Raw genomic sequence first — 24,620 nt, 5'->3', positions numbered from 1 at the left:
AACTGTTTAGAAATAAACCATTCTGTTAGTGAGGGGTGATGTATTAAACAAACAAAAACTGTTTTGTTAATTGCGAAATATTATCAATAATAAAATTAATAAAATAAAATAAAATATAAAAGTTAATAACATCCTTTAACACAGCGTTGATACAATATTTAAAGATTTTATTTCGGAAAATAGCTCCTAAAATGATTTATGCATAGTTTTAGTCTATATTTATTTGAACTCAGAACTTCTTCTTTTTATTTATTTATTTATTTATAAATTGTTTTTATTTTAACATTATAGGAAAAATACTGTTTAATTCCTCTTATATTACAGCTATTTATTTATTTATTTATTTATTTATTTATTTATGTTTTAAATATATATATTTATTTTTTTTTTTATTTTTTTTTTTGGACTTTAGATACAAACAAAAAAATGAGACTGGAGACTTTTTTAAATAAATACGTTTCAATAAAGAAAGCTCTCCACAATTACAGCCGTTTTGTTTGTTTTTAAACATGCATGTGACGTCCTCTATTCAAGTAACCTTTTAATATGCTGTTACAGAAGATGAATGAAGATCTTCCAACCAATCAGAATCGAGCATTTAACATTGTGTCTTCCTTAATAAAGTGCTACGTGAAGCAAACGTTTAAACGTCGCCAGTACGTTTAGCGCACATCCTTCTAGACTGATTTTGGGAGTGTGTCGAGGAACAAGAGAGTGTCGAGGAACAGGACGGACCCAGACGCCGGATTAAGCGTGATTATGGGTTATGAGTTTATATTGAATATGCAGATGGGTGTCTGGCATTGAGGAGTCTGTGGCAGATGGTGTGACACACACACACACACACACACACACACTTGCTCGTTCTGGGTTCATTAGGTGGCGGAATGCCCTGTTGGAGTAAATCAAATCGGTTGCACGTACAGCTAGACTGAAGCGTGAGTGACAGCCAGTGCCATTTTGATTTCTCGGTGGACATTTACTTTGTATGCTTAGCGCTAGCTTATACACTTTGAACAAACACATTAAGGACAAGCACAGAGACACTACGTCGTCTCGAGCGCCAGATGTTGACATTCTACCCACTTAGGACATCCGACACACTCATGACAGGAAACTGATCTAATTTTTTTTTAATCAGATGAAGATACAGAAAGCGACAAGAGCTCTCTGCTTCGTAACACTCTTAGTACCTCTCTTCTCTTTTTTTCACTTCAGCCATTTCCATTTATTAAACACGACCTACTCAATAATTCAGAGCGGAATATTATCCAGAGACTGTTCCTTTATTAAATCCATCAAAAGATCTACTCATTTTTTTTCCCCTGCCCATTTTGTGTTAAAAGAGCACCTCAGAAATCCCACATCTTGAAACCTGTAATGCTAATTCTCCTGATAATGAAAGTCAGTTTTGCCTTAAAATGCTAATATTTCTTAATAATGTACAGGAATTCATTCCAGGACATTAGCATTTTTCAAGAGGGAACAAGAAAATTCATTCTAGCTTTTAGTCATTGTCATTGTTACCTAAAAACCTAAACATTACGAACATTAGTGGTAGTATTCATTCTCATTGTTATCAATAAAATGCTAATATTACCAAGTACATTTGTGCGTATTCATTGTTAGTATAAAAAATTACCATAGATATTATGAAAATTAAGTTATGCTAACTAATCCTCATCCTAGAATTTTCCTTGTTAGCATAAAATTGCTAGTTCATACTGCTACATTTCTCAAAATATTCTGACCAGAAAACAGAAATGTGAATGGTAAGCCAACAATTAGTAACTTCTGAGGAGGATTATTTTGGTTTTATTTATTCATACTATATATGCTAAAAGCAATTAGAATAAAACACTAACCATTTTAAATAAATTGACCAAAGGAAGTTTGGGGCTATAAATATTTTAAAAAGGCATTTAGATTAACTGAATTTCATTAAAGTTTACTTGTTTGTCATTGTTAGCTAGAATGTTATTGTTGCTAAATTTACCACAGAATGGTTGCTAACAAAATAAAACACAACTTCACATTAAAAAATAAATCAAAAATGAATACCCAAAGTATCTTGAAAAGTAATATCATTTAACATATTAAGTTAGATAATAGTAATACAAAGATTAAAGGTTAATGGTTACCCTAAAATGCTATTTTTATTATATTTATCACAGGTTCTTTGCCTGATAAACATTGAAAATTAGTATGTGCTAAATTATCTTGAAGTTACTGTTTTGTTTTGTTTTTTGCTCGTCATGGTTAGCTTACAATGCTAATGTTACTAAATTTTAATTTTTAATTTATTAAATGTTTAAAAAAAATCATATTCATTATAATTGTTGGACTAAATGCTAATGTTTAGTGCTAAATTGTTAAACAGTTAGCTAACAGGCTAACTAATCCTCATTAGCATGTGTTCATTGTTAAGATACAAACAGTAGCATGACCAATAAAACATTATGAGTATTAGTTGATGTTAGCTAATTTTCATTAGCCTAAATTGCTAATGTTACTATAGTATAGCCTCAAAAAAGTTTATATGTACAGGTAAATATTATAGAAATGAATCTAGGCTAGCAAACCCTTACTAGAGTTTAAGAATTAATACCAGAGCATGTTGATTATTCATGCCAATTCATAGCAGGGAAGGTATTTACCTATTTATTAGTTTTTCTCATGACTGCTGTGTCCTTTTTGGTCCTTTTAGAACCAGCGGGATCAGAACTACACAGTGCTAAAGACAAAATCTAACATGATGACTGTTGAAGGCTTGAAACCGGCCACTACGTATGTATTCAGGGTTCGAGCTCGAACTGACGGAGGCTACGGCAGCTACAGTGGAGAGATTGAGCTGGAGACCAGCCAGGAAGGTAATTTCCTCGTCTCTCGTTCCTGCTTGTCTTACCTCTACTTTGTCTTTATTGTGTCTTTTATGCCACTGTCATTATGCTTTTACTGGAAGATCCTTTTACTGCAGTTTTCTAATGGCTCTTGATGAATATTTAAGGTGGAACTCGTTGCTTTTCCGATGCTAATCAAACGAGATTTTCAAAGAATAGCTAAATATCGCAGCTGGCTGAAGAAAAAAAAAATCACTTCTAAAATGGCTAAAATTGGGCTAACATCAATCAGTGAGAACAGATTAGCAAAAAAAAAATAAATTATAAATTAACATTTGTCTGACATTTGTGAAACAGTAAACTTTTTTAACACAAGTAAGAGTGATACTTTTGGGTTATAATACATCAGTGATAACCATTTTTATAATAATCCTTTGGTTGCTAACGGACTAGAAATGCTAACTGATTTCTGCATAGCTTTCTTTCAGTCCTAGCAACTGTCACTTTTCCTGAAGAGAAAATTGATCACTTGAGCAATTTATGTGGGGGGGAAAGCTAGCAAGGAAGTTTTAGCATTATTTATTTATTTGTTTGTTTGTTTGTTTGTTTGTTTGTTTGTTTATATCTGGAAATGTTTCTCACTGACTGAAAATATTAACTGATTCCTGCTTAGCTTTCTTTCTTTCATAGCAACCGTCGCTTTTCCTGAGGAGAAAATTAATAATTTGATCATTTCTTTTATCAAGGTTTTTCTCTCTTTCTTCTCCTCTGTGCAGGTGTGTGTGTTTGTGTGTGTGTGTGTGTGTGTGTGTGTGTGTGTGTGTGTGTGTGTGTGTGTGTGTGTGTGTGTTTGAGCAGCTGCTATGAGATTTAGCGCTTTGTTTTGGTTTTAATACCGTGAAGTGGAGTGTGACTTACTTACCTCTTTGCCTTTGTTACCCAAGAGAGAGGAAGCGTGTGTACATTTTTCTGCCTGAAAGGACAAGGAAAGCTCTGTTTCACAAACCTGCTGGCTCACAACAATCGACACACACATCGACAAATCTTTAGGCCGTTGTACCTGGCACCTGAGGCGCATGTTTGACTAATTGAAGCCCTGTTACGCCCCAGCAGGACTTGGTCCAAGGTCACTTTTTTAATACTGTGCATCCATCACGTTAATTACTCTTTTAATTAGACATGAGGTGCTTAAGCTCATGCCTCATTGCAATGTATTAATAAAAGCCATAAATCCCTTTGTTCTTTGGTCTCAGAGGGTGATATAACACGCATTGAATGGATTTTGTTCATAATTTCTGGCACTACTGCTGTGTAAAAGTAAGAACTCATTCTTTTAATATTTATTCACCTGACTCGCTACACATCTTTCTTTTGCTATTTTAATAAATGACACTTTCCTGCCCTAGTCCTCTTGTCCTGCACTGGTTTAATATCTAGCACACGGCTCTCTGAGTGCTGAATGTTAGTGAATGTAATTTGAAATCAATTCATGTCGCTAAGGATATTCATTTCATTTTCCCCGAGAGGGGCACTTACTCATGCACAGCCCAGCCTTGATAAATGATGGATACGTTTTGAGTAATGGCTCTGAAAGAAAGAAAAAAAAATCCATACAGTGGTGGAATCATCATCAAAAAAAAGGCTTATAGCTTAACGGCAACTTGGCCATTTTCTAATTTTCAGAATCTTTAAAAGATCCAGTGTCTCAACAGACAGTGAGGGGCATTGCAGTAATTTATTTCTCTTTCTCCTAGATATGCTGGCCATTGGAGATCCGAATCAGTCCACCATCTTGGCGGTGTCGATAGCAGGAGGCGCGGTGCTGCTCATCTTCCTCATCGCATGCTTCGTAGTGAGTGGAAGGTAGGATATTTTTGACTCAAGCTTTAAAATCATTTGTGATTGTGGAGTTTCTCTAAAATTCCATATGCATTGTGAATCTGTGAGTATGGACTCTATAGATATTTATATTTATTCTGATAATTCCATATTATACTATGAAAGAAAACACACTGAGCTATGCTTCTTATGAGAGTAAACAGTGATGCAGCAGTATTATGCTTTTTGCCACAAAATTGTTTTACTCAAAAGTTTACAACATTAAAGTTTATTCCACTAATACAACAGCAATATATATATATATATATATAAAATAAATATACACACCGCCAGGGTCGGGGTTCGATTCCTGCCTCCGCCTTGTGTGTGCGGAGTTTGCATGTTCTCCCTGTGCCCCCGTGCCTCTCCTCCGGGTACTCCGGTTTCCTCCCCCAGTCCAAAGACATGCATGGTAGGGTAGGTTGATTGGTATCTCTGGAAAATTGTCCGTAGTGTGTGAATGAGAGTGTGTGTGTGCCCTGCGATGGGTTGGCACTCTGTCCAGGGTGTATCCTGCCTTGATGCCCAATGACGCCTGAGCTCCTTGTGACCCGAGGTAGCTCGGATAAGCGGTAGAACAAGCGGTAGTTGTTAGCAGCTATAAGCAATCTTTCCATCATAATGTACAAATAAAGTTGTTTGTGATTTGGTGTATATGTTTTGTGTAGTACTTTAGACACTACTAAGCCTGAAGGACTCACTGGAGGCATGAATAAGTTGTTTGCTCAGGAATCCGCTCCGGCTGAATTAAATAGTCGTTCTCTGAATACTGAGCTTCTATTGAAGTCTCTAAAAATGTTAGCATTGATCGGAGGTGATCACACTGAGTGCTCTACTTAGGGATTGACTGAGGCCAGACCTAATCAGACCCAAAATGCACACACACACACACACACACACACACACACACACACACATACACACACACACACACACACACACACCTAGCCATTGGCTGGATGGTAAAAGTGAGAGAGAGAGAGAGAGAGAGAGAGAGAGAGAGAGAGAGAGAGAGAGAGAGAGAGAGAGAGAGAGAGAGAGAGAGAGAGAGAGAGAAACACAGTTTAACTACCTGGGCTTATTAACATATAAATAAAGAGAAATCTTTAAAACTCCAAGCTGGGCTTTCCTGATCAAGATAGAACACAGTTGTAAAAAGTGTATACACACACGCACACACGATTTCACTACATGAATCTAATTCTTTGCCTGCTTACACTTTACACCTGATGAGAGCATAGAGACCACTTTCAGTAGTGAAGACGGATGAAGGCGCAAATGAGGCACTTCGTAGCTTTCACACACGTGTCAACATGCAGCCATGAATTCTTCCTTCCTGCTCTTTTTTTTTCTCCAGCTTCAGGCAAAATGAAAGTCATACAAGAAGAGTGGGGGAGGGTTTGAGTGTCAAAGAGCCCGAGGACAGTGTGTGTGTGTGTGTGTGTGTGTGTGTGTGTGTGTGTGTGTGTGTGTGTCCTCTGAGAAGATGAAAGCGAACACTTGAGAGACAGAAAAGGAGAAATGGAGAGGTGAAGATTGAGACATAAAGAGAATGAGACAGAGCGAAGAGCTAAAAGGCCACACATCGGCATCACCAATAAGCTATTCAACGTCTGTCGTCATTCTGTCGTTCCTTTCAGTGCTTATTTCTAGTTTTACATTTTCTGTTTTCTTTTTTACATTTTCCTCTCTCTATCTCCCTCCATCCTCTCTTTTCTTCTAACCATTTACTTGAATGCTGTAATAAAGTTTTTAGTGCCATTATTGTTTCCTCTATGTTGAAAACAAAAATGCTAAACAGATGAAACTAGATTTAGCCTTTTGTTCAGTAGAGTAGAAGTACAGTACAATAGCAGGTCCCATGATGTTTTGCTTCATTTCAAACGTTTGTAACTTTGGGGGCAAAAATTAAGGACTATATGGAATAGTTGTAAAAATAGCAAACGGTATGCATGTTGGCTTTCTTTCAAGCTGTTTGTGCTTCTTTCCATCTTTGGAAGGAATGTATTTAGTTTGCTACTGAAGTTTCACAGATCGTTTCATAGCAAAAATTCTTTTCACGGAGTGAACTGCGTTAGACCTTTTGAAAAAGGTTCCAACAAGCCAAACTTTTGTTGCTTGGTGTCTGAGGGATTGCTTAAGGCTTGTACAGGGGAGGTCTCTACTATACAAGACAGATCTGTTAAGAACTCTAAGGAACACATGAGGAATTTTGATTCTAATAGTGTAGCAAGTAAATGCGAGATGCAGCTGAGGATCTTTGGCAGAATTTTCCTGTAAAAGTCTTACAAGTCTTTAGAAAAACTCTTAAAAGGAGAAATGTTTTCAAGTGCTTCTGAGTCCACTCACTTTGACTTAGTACTGCTATGACCCTAGGTTCCTTTCTGGTAGATGGCCTTATCAGATGCTTTGTAGTTTCTGTCAAAAGCATATCCTCCTCTACACAAGGGCTATGAAGTCCTTTTTGGAAAGGAAGGATCTCATTCCCTGTTTGCCACGTTTTAGTCTGTCAAGGGAAGTTCATTCCACCACATGGGTATCAGGACAGAGATGCACATTTTTCTTGCAGGGTCCTTGATGGATAGGGCATGTAAGGAAATGTCGTGCAGTGCAGGGCTTTAGGTAGTTGAAAGGGGGGCGGTTTATGGATTTCCAGACAAGTGACTTAAATAAGCGAGGAAGCAAGTGGAGGGAATGCAGGAATGGGCTTGGGTTTGAGTTTGTTGGGTTTGAGTTGGCAGGTGGCCAGATTCTGGAGAAAAATGGGGAGGACTTACTTTTGCTGAATTTGTGGTATTGGATGAATCTATTGAGCTAATCACCATATGGCACTACATCTAGAGAACCATGCTTGAAATTCCAGGATGTCCAGACTAGTGTACAGTAACTCTGCCAATCTTCACTAACGAGTTCCTTTCCCAGCTCAAACACCTCTCAGTGGAGAGGCATACTATGTTGTGAGAATTCACAGCTTTGATGTACTTGTCTAGCACGCAGGAAGTTCATATTGGCACGCCACACTGCATTCAAACATTATTTCCAAGTCTCCAAGCTACCAGATGGTGAGTACACATCAGACTGATTCCTTCCATTCTTTCTCCAGTTCTGTTTCCCTGAGAAGCAATTAAAATCTGCCAGTTGAATGCTAACGATGTGGGAGAGTGTGTCAAACTCCCGTGAGCCTACCCAGTGGGCCTGGCAAAATGTTAGTGCTATTTCCATACTCCCTACTTCCTCATTTTTAGGCTACCCCTTTTTGATTTTGACAAATTTGTATCCCGTCGTATGTGTTGCCGGCGATCTACAGCTTTATAGTGTTTATCCTGAACTTCACTCAACTCAAGTGGTTTCTTTTAGAGTTGGAGCCTGGTGGTCTACAGACCATCTACAGATGCAGGGATGAACGAGGACTGGCATATATAGAGGTCGCCTTCCCACAAACAATCTAAAATAATTACATAGCAATCTGGGTTTGTCTTTAATTCTCCAACCCAATCTCAAATCTGAGAGTTAAGGCAAAAGAATGGCATATCACATGGGAAGCCTGGTACAGATTAAAATGTCTTCATAATCAAGAACGAAGTCCACCAGAAAACCTTCAAGTCTGTCTAATCTAAAGAAAGAAATATTCTTTGTTTGCACAGTACTGTTAAAGTAGAGCATCTGGTCCCTGCCTTGGGTTAGACCTGATATTTAATGATGATGAAGCTGTATGTAAAACAGATGCACATTTGTATGCTAATTATCTCTATAACCTGAGGAAAACAAAACATTAAAGTGTTGGACGGCTTTCATACCTCCAACATTATACATATTTGCCTCGATCAGATTGCCTTTACTCCAAGTTTCTTGGTAATAACCAATCTGGCTTTAGGAACTTAGAAATTGGCATGCAAGTTCAGTGTCTGGGAAACTTTGAACAGCATGATGGCATTTCCCATCAGCCAGAACTATGCTTGTGTAGCACTTTTGTTCTTCTGTGTCAAACGGAAAGGTGCCAGTGCTGGAAAGTGAGACGCATTGCCTTCATAGTACAATGGCAGAGTGAGCCTGCCAAATGGTTTCACAAATTGCATGAGTGGCATTGTTCTACTGTTAAGTCTGTGGACTAGGTCTACTGCCAACAGAATACACCAGACCCCCACACACACTTAGCATGATCATGCTGATGGTATAATGGATTCTTCATTCTCCTAATGTGATGGAGTGGCCTACGACATTTGATGATGTTAAACGCAGCCCTCGGGTGTCTTAACTGTGTATCTTTACATGGCTAGCCTTTTCATAGCCATGAAACATGCTGTACAAAGAGGAAAGCATGGCTAGTTGCCAGCTACACTCAAGAAGAACGGGCCTGTTATTTTGAGTGTAGAAAGTGTAAGCATAGATCATTTAATGGAAAAACCCACCCTCAAGATTAATTTTGGAGCAATATATTGAGGCAGCTGTTTTAGTTTAAACGTTGACTGTCTAAGACATTGCTCTGTTTTGACTGCGACTAACAGTTTCTTATGCTACTCTCAACGCTGCCGACTCATCTGCACTTTAGTCCTGTAGTCTGCTTCTCGAAGTCTTAGCCTCACATGCTAATGCTAGATAACGTCATCGATGCCTTTGCCAAGCCTTCGTGTCTCCGTGAGAATTAACAATTAACAATTGAAACATACCAGTATAAACCTATTTTACGTATTTCAAAATGAAGCCATGCTAAAAGTAAGCATGATGCTAACTTAAGAGGAAAGAGTAGCAGCTAGCCTGAGCTGGATAACCAAAAATCACTGCTTTGATCTATATTGACATTTGAAGAATAACTCCTGGAGTTCTTCGTTGCTGTTCTGCGTAGATCTTTTTCCAGGCTTCACAAATGAGATTTTTATTGCTAGCCTTGCATACATGAGCATTCCGGGCAGCCTGCTGCGGTTGAGTGTCCTTATTAATTGGCCGGTAGTGAATCAAACTAGTAAAAACCTGCCCTCATGCACTGGCCTCCCTTTCTCATTATCGCCTTCCGCGTCCACAATTACCCTAATGAATAGGCTCCAAATTGAATGTTTTCCCCTTGCACTCTTTGGAGACATGGCCGTGCATTTGTCGGACATCTCCATTTAATCTCGTTTCCTTCTCTAATAATGACTTTGGAATGAATCTTCTTTTTTAAGTAGTGTGCACTGGATAGCATCCAGGTCTACTTTATTAACGGGATAGAGAGAAGCTACGAAATGAAAGATTAGAAGTTAATGAAAAAAGATGACAATGCACTGACTATAGATTACACTTTCGCTCATGAGGTTATTATATGATAAGCACGTCATCTACAAACCCAGGACAAAAAAAGCCATTTGCTGTGACCCGGCTTGACTACTACAACACAGACGGGTGTTCCAAATCAGCAAATCTGCCCTAAAGGCCTGTCCTCGGTACAAATCACTGCCTCCGTCAGACACCATGACTAAAGCATTACAGCCTTCTGAAAATGTGGAGCTGGAGATAGGCTCGCACTTGCAATGTCATGTCCTCTGTCTTTCTCTCTGGACATCTTTCTCACACTGTATAACTCTAATTGGCACCCGGGCACCATATTCCCACCATGCTATGTTCTGTATCGTAGTAATTTGATTAGTGAGCGCTGACCGGACAATTTTACGTCATTTTGAAAGCTTTTAGTAATGTGCTTAGAGACAAAATGAAGGTCTGAGGAAAATATGCACCACATTTTTCACCATCTGCATCATAAAAAAGCAGCATATCAGCCGTGCTACTGGTGGCTATATTTTTCCGACATGCCGCTTATTTCAAGGTCGCTCCTTTATTGGTGAAAGTCGACACGTCTCTTTTTGAAGTCGCAACCAAAAACTAGGTAATCAAATCGGACAATTAGGCATTATCGGTGGATGCGGTGTTGCATCATGCACTTTCAAGAGCACGTCTTTCAGCAAGCTGGACGTGGACATCGGGAGGACGGGGTGGCTGAAATCTGTAGTTTGAGTGATGGTGGTGATCATTTTTTGAGAAATTCTTCCCACATATTTGGGTTAAGAGAGTATTGTTGGTTCCTGATTTCTGTCAGTGACAGATTGCACTCCTCTCTCCTTTCTTCACTCACTCAGCACTAACCAATCACAGATGACATCTGGAAGATGGTGGTTAGTACTCTCATCCAAGCGTGTTCAGCTGCATCTGACATCATTTTAAAAAGATCATTTTGAGGAAACGCATGACGGTGAACCTTCACTTTCCCAGACTGGTAGCTGTCATAGGACAGAAGAATTAGATAATAAGATTTAATAAACTAGGGGAAATGTTTTTTGTTTTTGTTTTTTCACAAATATAGATGGAGAGCAATACAACTAAAAACTATTAGTCTTGCCATGTCTGTTTAGTTCAAACATTTACATCATATAACAGGATATACATACAAAATTACAGGATATACTGTAAAATAGCACTTGATCCAGCACAGTCTTTTATTTTGCATTTTATTTGTTATCCCATGCACTGACATATAATAAATAAATGCTGCCTTATCTAACATATTCCATGCAAAACATAAAAAAGGCATTTTTATTTATTCGCTAAATAGTGACCTTGAGAGATATTTTTAAAGTCTCCAAAAATCATTCCAGAAAATTGCTTAAAACCTCACCATTACAATCAGGCATGTCTAACAAGCCTGTGGATGTCAGTGTCAGATAGAAAGTAGTATTAATATGAACATTTCCAAGGCCACTATTTTGACTTCTATAAGCCCAGGATAATGTGGCTAAAATATAATATACTGTAATATCTATCTATTTATTTATTTAGGAAGTACTTTTCAGTAAAAATGGAAATTCTGGTTAAGGACCGACAAGTTCCCCAGGAGGCTTATTATCCCTCCATTTTCAGCTGAGCCTTGTACATCACATCAAAGCATTTCTGATTATCCATTAATTCATGAGCGCAATGGATTCCAGCTCGGGTTCCAGTCGTGACAGTTGTCCGCTGTAAAATAAGATTGACTGTACTCTATATATGAAATGAGTTCCATTACAAGATGATCTTGGTGCAGTCCATGATCCGTAAGGGGCGGTGTGGAAAGGGCAGTGCTAGTCATGGGAATATCTGAAACCATTTTTTTGCCCTAATTGAGAGCAAGATCAAGACAGCTGGCAAGGACATCAGGCTGGGGAGCTTTTAATGGAGATGAATACAGTGCCAGCAGGAAATACCCTGACCCTTCCTCATGTTTCTGCTGTCCATTTTTATGTCTCTTCTGCAACACACTAGCCACTATATCAGCTTCTGCTTCCATGGTCAGTATTCTTTTATTGACCCAATGAAACCCTGCTAGTCCAGTGAAGTATATCGATAGGCCACATCGTACATTGCGCCATTTCGTATCCACTGTCGCTGGTTTCTCAGACTTCTGGTCTTTATGTTTGAAGAGTACTCTCAACGTTTATTTGAACATCCATTAGATCCATATTCAAGACCTTCAAAGGCCCACCCCATCCATATTTATTGTGTTTCCAGCACATTTTCAAGGTGTTCTCTTATCTCTGAAATTGCGGGTTCTGCATTTGATCTCTATCTGTGCACATCTCTGAATTTCAAGGGAAGGGTTTTCTGGGCCTCAACACTAGCATTGGAAAATAGATCATATAGTGTAATATTCAACACCCACAAAATGTAGACAATGTCAATGCATGAAAAAATAATGTCATTGCCAAGTGGGGACTTCATTTCTCCGTTTTCTCTTGAATCCTAGCTAACATTTTAAATACTGATGCATTTATTTGTATTTGTTGTAGTTCTAATTAATGGGATTGTAATATATACTGTAGACCCTAGACCAAGTATGTCCAATCTTATCCGGATGGGGCACGTGCCACAAAATGATTGAACACTTGAAATGAGTTGTGGCTTCTGTTTGATTGGTATGGGTGAGGGGTTATATATATTTGTATTTTTTTTAATTAAAAGGCTTTCTATGTTTTATCCAATCAATAGTCTACAATATAATATCCATATAAACGTAGCGTAATTATAATAATAAAACATAGTGGGATATTCAGTGATATTGGCTGTGCAATATCGACTTTTGTGATTGACCAATACCGGCATACTGGAGCCAATGGAAATGCTTCTCTCCTTCGGTGCGCGTCTTTATTCCTCTGAGAACTTCAAAGCAGACCGCTTGAGGTAAATTATCTGGGATGATTAGTATATTAATTAATTTACGATGCCTACCCAGCTAACATTTATTACCATTACAGTACCAAATCACTACGTCTCCTAACGTCGCGAGATAACCAAGTACTAAATCCATAAGTGTCAAGACAAATACAGCAACAAGCAAAGAGGCATTGACAGAGAGTCAAAAAATTATGAAGTAAATACTTGTTATTAATACTTCAGTAAAGTTCATTAAATCTATTCTGTTGCTAGTGTGGTCTTTAAACTTATGAACTGTGTATGGACTGACAAAGGTGGTACTACATGAGGAAGCAATTTGACAACAATGCAGTAAATAATTTAGGTGCATCAAAAAGAGTGCTCGTTACGATACCAACAGACAAGCTAATCCAGTACAAATTAGTGCATAAAAGGTCACCAAAATGAAGTATTAAACCTCATAATTAAATACAAAAGGAGGAGAAAAACTGCAAAAAAAGTCAATTTTTAAAAAAAAAAAAAAAGAACCCCCCTTTCAATAGGCTGGCTATGGACCTGATTGAGGAGTGATCTAAGATTCCAAAAACTTGTGCACTCAAGACTTTAGGCAGAATTTCCATACATTATAAAAATTAAAAAAAAAAAACATAACATAGTTATAAAAAACAGTGTTTTCTTGATGATTTAAGTAGGCATGGTTTATCCATAATAAACCTGTAGACATATTGGTGAAACCATGGTAAACCAATATTAGTCATTGTGAAACTATGGTAAAGCCCAAAAACATCCAAACAATATAGCAATGGTAAAACCATAGTTAAACTCATAGTTAGGCCAAATTACCCAGAGGAAATAATTCATAATTTAACTGAAGTTGCCATGGTAAACTTTAGGTAAGCAAAAAAAGCCAAGGTAAACTCATAGTTACATCAAAGTAGCCATGGAAAAACCTCAGTTAAACCATAGTCTCTCCTCACTTATGTACTACATTTATGGTATTTAGAAGACACCCTTATCCAGAGTGACTTACAACTGAGCAACAAGGGCCTTGCTCAGGGGCCCAGCAGTGGCAGCTTGGTGGTCCTCGGGTTCGAACGCAAGACCTTCCGATCAGTAGCCCAACACCTTAACCACTGAGCTACCACATCCCCCTGTACTGGCACTGATATTCTGTAGTGGCACAAGAGAATAGAAGTATAGAGCAAGTAGAGAAATGGGACGGATAGCAGTGGACTTATAGAGAGTCAGAGATGAGGAGGCAAAAGTTAGCAACTATAGTTAGGGAAATATAGCAAATATGCAGGTTCGAAAAAAAAAAAAAAAAGCTGCGGAAATATAGGGTAGCGTGCTGAGGTAACAGTAGGGCTGAGTTCCCCTGGAGGAAAAGACACAGCAGTTGCATGAAAAATGACTCTCAACTGACAGCATGTTGCAGGGAGAAAAGTAAATTGATATGCAAATGGAGTTTGTACAGCTCTGAAAGAAGGAGATCTCCATTCCGCTGAAGCCTAGATCTGTTTGCAGGAATGGTGAGAGAGAACGGTCTAGAAAACACACACACACACACACACACACACACACACACACACACACACACACACACACACACACACGGCAACAGGTATATTAGCAGCACTCTAATGGAATGTACACTGGAATGAATATACTTTGATTAGGACGCCTAAACTTGGTACACTTCTACAAATACGGTGCAGAATTTTTAAAACAGGGTGGCTTTTACCTTCAAACGTTAATTTTTTAAACGAATAAATTTTGCCTTAGAAAATTGTAACCTGACATTCGTTTATTTCTGTTCATTAAGATTCTGTTCAGATTTCTTTTCAGGGAGATGTTAATTTGTCAGTAATGAAGAGAAGGAGGAGTAACAGTGCCGTTCCCTGGTCGGAACGTTCCCGGATATGGCTAGCTAGCTAGAGCGTTGCGTTGTAGCACACAAACACACACACACACACACACACACACACACACACACACACACACGATTGCAATAGAGCTCAACTACAGTTTGATACTGATTTTCTTTGACTGATTCAACCACCAGCTGGAAATCATGTAAACATGACTAATTGGCTGGACAGATGGATCCCCTTGAGAGTTTGCCTGTGTGTGTGTGGGACGAAGTCAGCTTAAAAATGTGTAAACTTGAAAATACACATTCTCATGTAGTTTTAAAGAACACACACAAACAGCTAAAAAATGCTAAAGCGAAAACCACAAGAATAGTTTGTGTTGCAAGCACTCGTGCATGTTTATCACCGGGACTGAATACATTTCCATAGTAATTATTCACGTTCCAGATTCCACGCTGTTAGTAAACAATGTCATGATTAATTCCGTACCTGTCTAGGAAACGCTAATCTCTGCTACAATCGCCTCTGTTTTCCCCTCCTTTTCTTGTTCACCTTCACCCGTGAGTGATTTATATGCTTTAAATTAGGACGAACATATGCTGAAAGGAACACGCAGCAGGAAATTACAGGAAAGAGCAATTTCAAACCCAAGAGCCAAACTCTAAATGCAAAACAAGAGCTGGGTAATAAAACAAATAACACTTTGGATGTTTTTGTTCAGTTTTCTATTTAAAAAAAATCGTTCTATTTGATAAGTTATTAAAAAAAAAAAATAGCACAACTCAATTCGAAACTAAAACAAATCCTATCAGAAATGATTAAATATTTTAGATGTAATAAAATATTTAAGTGTCCTGTTCACTGTGGCGCCACAAATATCTGGCTACCTTGAAGGTGTTCAGAATAAATCAAGTACATGTGTAAGGTTTTTAAGAAATTTTTTTTTTCAGTTCAAGGTGTTACTAGTGAACACCTTCTAGGTTGCCAGATATTTTCAAGGTTGATTTTTTTGTTTGTTTGTGTTTTTGGTTTTTTTTAAAGCAGCGTTATACAACCAGTGCTGTTGTCACGCCTCAGAGGACATTGTGTCGTTATTCTTGTTGTATTTATTTTCCACCCTTCCATGCACTGGAGCCTGTAGTAATTATCTTCTGCATAATAAAAATCGATACAATTCAATTGTGCAATTCATGTTAGTCTACAACAGGGGGAAAAAAAATAATAATTGAAGACCAAAAAAATCTGAGAAAAATATGAGAAGCTGATATCTGCCCCGGGCTATAATCAAAACAGAGTTTAGGCATGACATCCATCTTTTTTTGTTTTGTTTTCATTTTTGTCTGCTGGGAGCTTACGTTATAAAGATTGCTAATGAAAATTAAATTCGATATTTTTATCGATAGAGCAAGTTTTTTTTTTAAAACGAACCTGCAACTTTTTTTTGTTGCTAGGTCAAATCCTGAATATTTGTAACAAGACATCCCGAATGCTATGATGTTAATTCTTGTTCATTATTTTATTCGTGTTCACCTGCATAATGACAACAGCTTCAGAGTGTGAATTGTTATTTTGTCTCCCAATCAAATCCCAACATATTGTATGCTTTGAGGTGCTTTTCACTTCACCACAGATCTAAAAAGTGGATGTTTAAGTTAGGCTACTAGCTTTCAAACCAGTTCTTTACATGCTGACACGAACTACTAATTAAATAAACCAGCAGGAGCGATACGAATGCTGGCCGGAGAGTGTATTCTGTTTGCAGGATCATAGCTCATTTTACAAGCTTTGAAACAATCCCAAATCTCCGGTGCTAAAATATAAAATGCTTATTCTATCACTAAAATCGTTTATATATATATATATATATATATATATATATATATATATATATATATATATATATATATATATATATACATATATATATGCATACAATATATATATATATATTTATTTATGTATCATTTGTTTGCAGACATTGTGGCTACATCAAGGCGAAGCAAGATCCCGACGAGGAGAAGATGCAGTTTCAGCACGGCAGAGGTAACAGTCGTTCCCTTGATGCGCTGTCATGAGAACTGTCGTATTTTGAGGCAACCGCGGTGTTAAAAATATATAGGCGCTCCAATCATTTTTGTGGAATTTTCTGTCGTTTACAGTTTACTCAGTCGTGTCTCAGCTCATAAACGAAATGTAAACGTGTCAGGTAAACGTCTACAAGTAGTAATTCAAGACAGGGTTTTACTTTTCACCCAACCATCCGAAGGCTTCATGTATTAATCACAGAAATGACCGGAATTTCTCGAGCGCTGATGTTTAAACATTTTACAAAGACCTTAACCGCTGAAAACATTAAATGACACGGTGACCCATAATAGTAAGATGACTAATTGCTTGCCGTCATTGCAGTCAAATTGCCAGGAAGCAGGACCTACATTCATCCCCATACCTACGAAGACCCGAATCAAGCCATTCGCGATTTCGCTAAGGAAATTGACGCCTCCAGCATCCGCATAGAAAGAGTCATTGGTGCCGGTGAGTCATATAAAACACTTTGGACTATATTTACATTTATTTAACAATTCTGTTTTTTGTTTTGGCTCCCGTCACCTATTATGGCCGATTCTGGAACACAGGATTACTATACATTACGAGATTCATAATACATTACACTCTAATTACTATACGTCAATTTGACCAAAGGGGGGTATGGTGGCTTAGTGGTTAGCACATTCGCCTCACACAGTTCTCCCCGTGCTTCGGGGGTTTCCTCTGGGTACTCTGGTTTCCTCCCCCGGTCCAAAGACATGCATGGTAGGTTGATTGGCATCTCTGGAAAATTGTCCGTAGTGTGTGAGTGTGTGTGTGAATGAGAGTGTGTGCCCTGTGATGGGTTGGCACTCCGTCCAGGGTGTATCCTGCCTCGATGCCTGATGACACCTGAGGCACAGGCTCCACGTGACCCGAGAAGTTCGGATAAGCGGTAGAAAATGAATGAATGAATGAATGAATGAATGAATGAATTTGACCAAAGTATATTAATATTGTAAAGGACAGGGAATAACAATTAACAGAAGTTGGAAGTAATTTCAAGCATTTCATTGACCATATGCTATTTAAGCCTTATATAACAGCTGGGCAGTGGCTCAAATGGTAAGGCTATGGGTTATTGATTAGAGGATCAGAGTACGAGCCCCAGCACTGCCAAGCTGCCACAGGTCCTTAACTTTCTCTGCTCCAGTGGTGCTGTATCATGGCTGACCCTGTGCTCTGACCCCAATCTCCAAAGTTCTGCTTCTTCTAAAATCAGTAACCTTGTGATAACGGTGTACCTGTAATGCAAAAACGTGTGCCAATCTGTCTGTCAGTGAAAGAGATCATTTCGATACCAAGAAGATACAACAACGTGCACAAACTCGATGTCAGCATATTAACCCGCGTGAGCCGTCATAAACGATTTGCCTCTCTGCGGGTCTCGCTTTCCAAATTAAGCCGCCTCCAAAGAAATTATTTTAAGACGCAAATGCTGTTATTAAACTACTGCGCCAAAGACCGAGTTGTTTAATTACAGCATGTCTGGATCGTCTTATCCTTACACACAAAGACTGCCACCGCTTTGTAAAACTTCGTCCCCCGCCAGACTGCGTACTGTCTCACAGGGTCACGCTTACAGTAAGACTTAAATGCTTGTGCAACAATGCCGGTGTATTTTCTTTGAAATAAAATAAAGCAGTAATTACTTAAGTGTGAAATGTCTTCTTTCATTTGAAGGCATGCACGTTTATACAGCTTTCCTATTTTATGAGGCTTTAAGGGGAAATAACTGGATAAAATCTTTCGATAATAATATTTAGGTGTCCATGTTATGGTTTATATCCTGAAAGTGGAACATTCTGGTTGCGATCACAGCAACTCTGTGTGTCAGATCATGAACGCAGATAAGGAAACTTTCTTGCATTGTGCCGCCCTGTGATGCAGTATGAGTTCAAAAAAGATACAGTCGAACGATTTCATGTCTCAGACAAAGCATGTTAGCCTTCACCGTTCCCATTTAGTGCTTGTCATATGATACGTGAGTTGCTAGTCGGTAGGTGGAAATTGTCAAATGACCAAACTGAATGACCAAATTATCATGTTTAGTAGATTTTCCACATTTTCTAGTAAGTTTAATGTCAGAATTGTCAGTCGATTCGTCCAGTTAAAAACTTTCCGCTCTTTGACCTTTTAAAAAAAGTCCATAGTTGCTTTAGTAGTAGGTTTTATGCCAGAGTTCTGCCCGAAACAGAAGCGCTATTCATCAAGTTTAGCATTTTGGTTGCGTCTGTACAAAGTTCAAAGAAATCACTATCTAAAAAGAGAAACCACTGGGAACCAACCCAAAGTACAGGAAACCATCGTCTTGGGAATAGAGCATGAAGGAATAAAAATCTTGGCAAGGATACGTAGACTCAGTATATCAAAATGTGACTATGGACATAGTAGTACTTTTACTGTAGGGGTCTTTACAAACCCCAGATTGTTTACAGCATAAGTGGGTGTGTTCAGGCTGGAGTTACATCTGTGCTTGGGTTCAGAAATGATAATTATGTTCATTAGTTACATTTACATTTATTATACACGTTCCATCGGTTGCCATGTGGGACAATGGCACATCATGGCTGCGATCACAGCAGCTCTATACAGTATATCAGTTCATGAATGCAGATGAGGGAACTTTGTTGGATTGTGCTGCCCTGTGATGCAGTACGAGTTCGAAAAAGATACGGTCGACCGATTTCATGTCTCAGACAAACCGTGTTAGCCTTCAACGTTCCCATTTAGTGCTTGTCATATGATAAGTGAGAGCTAGCCGGTGGTTGAAATTGGGGTTCAAGTCCCATCACTTCCAAGCTGCCATTGTTGGTCCCTTGAGCAAGGTCCCTAGTTCTCAGTGATCCAGGGCCACTGTATCATGCATGACCCTGCACAGCGATCCAACTTCGGGATATGTGAAGAAATGTGACACATAAAAGCTTCTTTGACGGACCTTGAAGAGTACTTTTTTTAATCAACACGTTTCCTGTTACTTTCTCTATATAGCCATGTAGCTCATACAGATGTATGTTGTTGGTGCTATATGTAATAATTTTGTTATTATGCTTTAAATACAGAGTTAAATCAACAAATTTGAATCACGCAAAACAGTTGCCTGCAGAGCAACTCTTGCCCCATTCTACTCTTCTTTTCTCTTTTTCTTTGTCATATCAGTACTAACGCTTTGCATTCAACTCCCAAGGGGAATTCGGCGAGGTGTGTAGCGGCCGTCTGAAGCTGCCAAGCAAGCGAGAGATCTATGTGGCCATCAAGAGTCTGAAAGCGGGATACTCAGAGAAGCAGAGGCGTGATTTTCTGAGCGAGGCGAGCATCATGGGTCAGTTCGATCACCCAAACATCATCCGGCTGGAGGGGGTCGTCACCAAATGTGAGTGCATCATTTTATTCAACAGTCACTAACTATTCTCACTATCTTCATCCGGAGAACGGTTTTTATTTCCTAAGGGTGTATGTTGCATTTTTGTCCTTCAATTAGTTCTTCAGCTAACTTTTAATAAACTTTCTATTGCACCTATTAATGCATGACTTAATCGGTTAAAGTGCTGGATTTTTTATTTATTTTTTCTCAGAGTCAAAACCCGAATATGAAGGCATACATAAACAACGAGCAGGCTTTTGTCGGAATGCTGGTATTTTTTTCCACACATCTCTATTTCCACCTACAGAGCCCAACAAAAGACGCATGCATATGTATGACCGCATTAATGCGATTAATTAAACAGTTAATTGCATGTATTTTCAGTGTCATAAATATTCAGCGCTGAAGTCTCTCACCATTCCGTATTAATTTTTCACGCTGCCTTCCTTTCTTTCTCCGGATCCACGCTCTAATGCAAATCCTGACCTTTTGTTAGCACGGGGTTTGTGCCGTTTGCAGAACTATTAGCTACATAAATCAGGTTTTGCTTAGCATTCGCAAAAGACACATGCTAGGGAGAAAAACTGCCTCTTTTAGCACCTTACTGATTGAGTTTGAAGCGTGTGGTGAGAAATTTAGGCTGTATTAAACATTTACAGGGTTTAGTTTTTTTTCTCACAAGCACGAATGAATGAAGCAAGATGAGCGAAAACTGTGATAATCCAGTGCAGTTAAAATCACACGTGAAGTTGTATTTTAAGTAAACCTGCATGACATCGTGCGATATATAATCCCCTCAGGATTATCCACTAGAGCAAAGATTAGCATTCCACAAATTAGATTCAAGAACAGATTAAAGATATCAGCACCATGATTGGACAAAGCTTATAACAAGTGACACAACAGTCTAGTGTTTTGTCTAGTGAGGACTACGAGGGTGGTGTGACCCTGAATGCTTAACAATAATGGCTGAATTTAAAAATAAACAATAACAAAAAAACTCTGGGTTTCGGACCACCCCTCCCCCATAGAGAGTCACCTCAGTGACCTGCATTTATTTATTTTTTTTTTTCTGAATAGACTACACACATACAGTATTATATACATAGACGTACCATGTATCTAACTGTGTGTAGAAATCACATGAAAATACAGAAATCAGTGTAAAATATGATATAAATCAAATTAAGTGTGAACAAAATGTGAAAAAATACAATATGGGGTATCTAAAAATTTTTATTATATTTAAAATGTATTATTTTTTTAAACGTACCTTACATTGTAATTGTAATTTTTTTTAATGCATTGTACACGCTTTTTTTATTTTATTTAAAAAAAATTCTATTTTTTGTGAAATTGAAAGAGGAGAATCTAAAGCACTGAGCTTTAGTTAATCAACTATACAATTTTCACTTTAAATTATTAATCAGGTATTTGTTCGGGGGGGGGGGGGGTGGGCACGGTTAGCATGTTCGCCTCACACCTCCAGGGTTGGGGGTTCGATCCCTGCCTCCGCCTTGTGTGTGCGGAGTTTGCATGTTGTCCCCGTGCCTCGGGGTTTCCTCCGGGTACCCCGGTTTCCTCCCCCGGTCCAAAGACATGCATGGTAGGTTGATTGGCATCTCTGGAAAATTGTCCGTAGTGTGTGATTGAGTGAGTGAATGAATGAGAGTGTGTGTGTGCCCTATGATGGGTTGGCACTCCGTCCAGGGTGTATCCTGCCTGATGACGCCTGAGATTGGCACAGGCTCCCCGTGACCCGAGAAGTTCGGATAAGCTGCAGAAAATGAATGAGAGAGAGTGTGGTATTTGTTCACGTCACCTGTTGACATCTTTTGAAAAATAACTACAGACTTACTGAAAGGAGCGGATTTGATTAAATACCTAAATTGTAAATTAGATTTTTTTTTAATCAAATCAAATTTTATTTGTCACATACACATCCATACAGAGTACGACATGCAGTGCAAATCTTTTTACGTCTGTCCGGAATTCGAGCATAAAAAGGAATGGAATTAAGGATAAAAATAAAATCAAAAGGAGGTAGATAAATAAACTATATAAAATATGAAATATATATGTGAAACATTTTTGTATATACATAAATGTGTATGGTTTAATGATTGTCCTTAAAGTGTCCATGTGCAGTACAGTGTGTATAAAGTGGCCCTGTGCTTTGCAAGTCCAGAGATAAAGTGTCATTGTGCAGAAAAACAGTGTAGATGGAGGGAGAGGTCCAGTACTAGATCCTGGGTGTTTCCTGGTTTAAACTCCGAATGGCCTGCAGGAAGAAGCTTCTCCTCATTCTCTCTGTGTTTGCTTTCATGGAGCGGAAGCGTTTCCCTGAAGGCAACAAAGAAAAGAGTCCATTGTTGGGATGCTGAGATCCTTTACAATCTTCCTGGGTCTGGTCCGGCACTGCGTGCTGTAGATGTCCTGCAGGTCAGGGAGCTCCGTGTGGATGGTACGTTCAGCTGACCGCACCACCCTCTGGAGGCCTAGCCTGTCCTGCATGGTGCTGTTCCCGAACCAGGAAGTGATGTTACCCGTCAGGACAATGGTGCAGGTGTAGAAAGCCTTTAGCACCTGATAGGGTAGTTTGAAGTCCCTTAAGCTTCTCAGATGGTCCAGACGCTACCAGACCTTCTTCACCAGGGTGTAGATGTGACAGGATCAAGGCAGGTCCTGTGTGATGTGAACACCTAGGTACCGGAAACTGTCCACTCTCTCCACTGGGGTCCTCTTGATGTTTAGCGGTTGGTATGACCGCTCCTGCTTCGTGCTGAAATCCACTATTAACTCATTAGCATTGCTGACGTTTAGGAGAAGATTGTTCTCCTGGTACAATCTCTCTGGTTCACAGTCTCCTGTAGGTAGGCCATCTTGTTTTTGTTGGAGATCAGGCCCACCACAACACTGTTGTCAGCAAACTTGATGATGGTGGTGGAGTTGGAAGTGGCCACACAGTCATATGTGTACAGTGAGTACAGCAGGTGGTTCAGTACACAACCCTGGGGACGTCCAGTGCTGAGAGTGAGGGTAGATGATGTGTGTTTGCCCACCTGTACGGCTTGTGGTCCGTCTGTCAGGACGTTGGACATCCATTGACACAGCAGCAGGTTGGAGTCCCAGGACCTCCAACTTAGAGGTGAGTGTGGAGGGAGAATTATGGTGTTAAATGCTGAACTATAGTCCACAAACAGCATTTTTGGATAATTAAATTTTTTGCAGTCCAGGTGGCTCATCGTAGTGTGAATGGCATCCTTAGTAGAGCGGTTCTGGCGGTACGCATACTGTAGTGAATCCAGTGTGTCTGGTAATGATGCAGTGATGAAGTCTCTGACCAGTCTTTCAAAGCACTTCATCACTCCTGAGGTCAGGGCTACAGGGGCGGTATTCGTTGAGGCAGGCGGGATGGGGTTTCTTCGGACAGGAGCAATGGTCCACTGAAGCATGAGGGGACAACATACTGTTCCAGAGAGAGGTTGAATATCTCGGTGAACACCGGTGCTAGCTGGTCAGCTCAGGCTTTCAAAACCCGACCCGACCTGTGATGCCATCTGGTCCTGCTGCCTTCCTGGTATTCACTCTCTTAAATGCCCTCCTTACATGCTGTTTGTGCCGCTAGCACTGCTAGCGTGGTTAGCTGCAGCCTCGAAGCAAGCGTAAAAGATGTTTAGCTCGTCTGTTAAAGAAGCGTCCGCATTCCCCATTCTAGAAGGTGGTGTTCTATAGTCTGTGATGTTCCTTAGTCCCTGCCACAGGTTCCTAGAGCCACCATGTCGGAACTGTGATTCTAGTTTCCTTAATGTTCTATATTTATTTTTTACATTTATGTTTTGCTTTTTAATAGTGGACTGTTGATATATGGATTGTAGAACGTATAAGCGGGTAAGCACGGTCGTGGACGTGCAAGTGTCAAGAGAATGTGAATACACACATGTGATACACAGGAAAAGCAATTTCACACATCACAGGTCATTTAGCCGTTGGCTGGATGGTAAAAGTGAGAGAGTGAGTGAGTGAGAGAGAGAGAGAGAGAGAGAGAGAGAGAGAGAGAGAGAGAAAGAAAGAAAGAAAGAAAGAATTAGCCCAACGTACTGTAAGTATCCATGAGTAAAGAGAGAAATGAATAATTCTTGTATGTAATAAAATATTCTCCATGGTCACTGTTTGCTTAGAACCTCAAAAAAAAAACAACAACAGTGATTTCAGAGAGAAAAACTATGCTAATGTATGGGAATTTTAGGCATAACCACAGAAGCCAAATTCTGTGTGTGTGTGTGTGTGTGTGTGTTTTTCTTCAGAGAGCTGCATATTGCGCATCCCCAATCACCACTCTTTCAGCAGAATAACGCTTTAAACCAGCGCTTCTGCTCTGATTGCCCCCTATTCTTATGCAGATTGCTGCGACGTTAAAAGAAA

The 24,620-nt window shown here is 39.2% G+C and overlaps 1 protein-coding gene across 3 annotated transcripts in view; it reads left to right on the top strand.

The window, feature by feature from the left end:
- Positions 1-24,620, top strand: part of epha4b (eph receptor A4b) — a 93,693-nt gene that overhangs the window by 56,905 nt on the left and 12,168 nt on the right. For all 3 annotated transcript variants that reach the window (XM_027148623.2, XM_027148625.2, XM_027148621.2), the window contains 5 exons: positions 2,708-2,870; positions 4,595-4,703; positions 16,719-16,786; positions 17,153-17,278; positions 20,019-20,204. In XM_027148623.2, coding sequence (XP_027004424.1) covers positions 2,708-2,870; positions 4,595-4,703; positions 16,719-16,786; positions 17,153-17,278; positions 20,019-20,204 — 652 coding nt within the window. The remainder of the gene's footprint in view (positions 1-2,707; positions 2,871-4,594; positions 4,704-16,718; positions 16,787-17,152; positions 17,279-20,018; positions 20,205-24,620) is intronic.

This window comes from Tachysurus fulvidraco, chromosome 1, assembly GCF_022655615.1.
Source record: "Tachysurus fulvidraco isolate hzauxx_2018 chromosome 1, HZAU_PFXX_2.0, whole genome shotgun sequence".
NCBI lineage: Eukaryota > Metazoa > Chordata > Actinopteri > Siluriformes > Bagridae > Tachysurus > Tachysurus fulvidraco.
The sequence above is the reverse complement of the archived record's forward strand: the minus strand, read 5'-3'. Positions and strand labels throughout refer to the sequence as shown.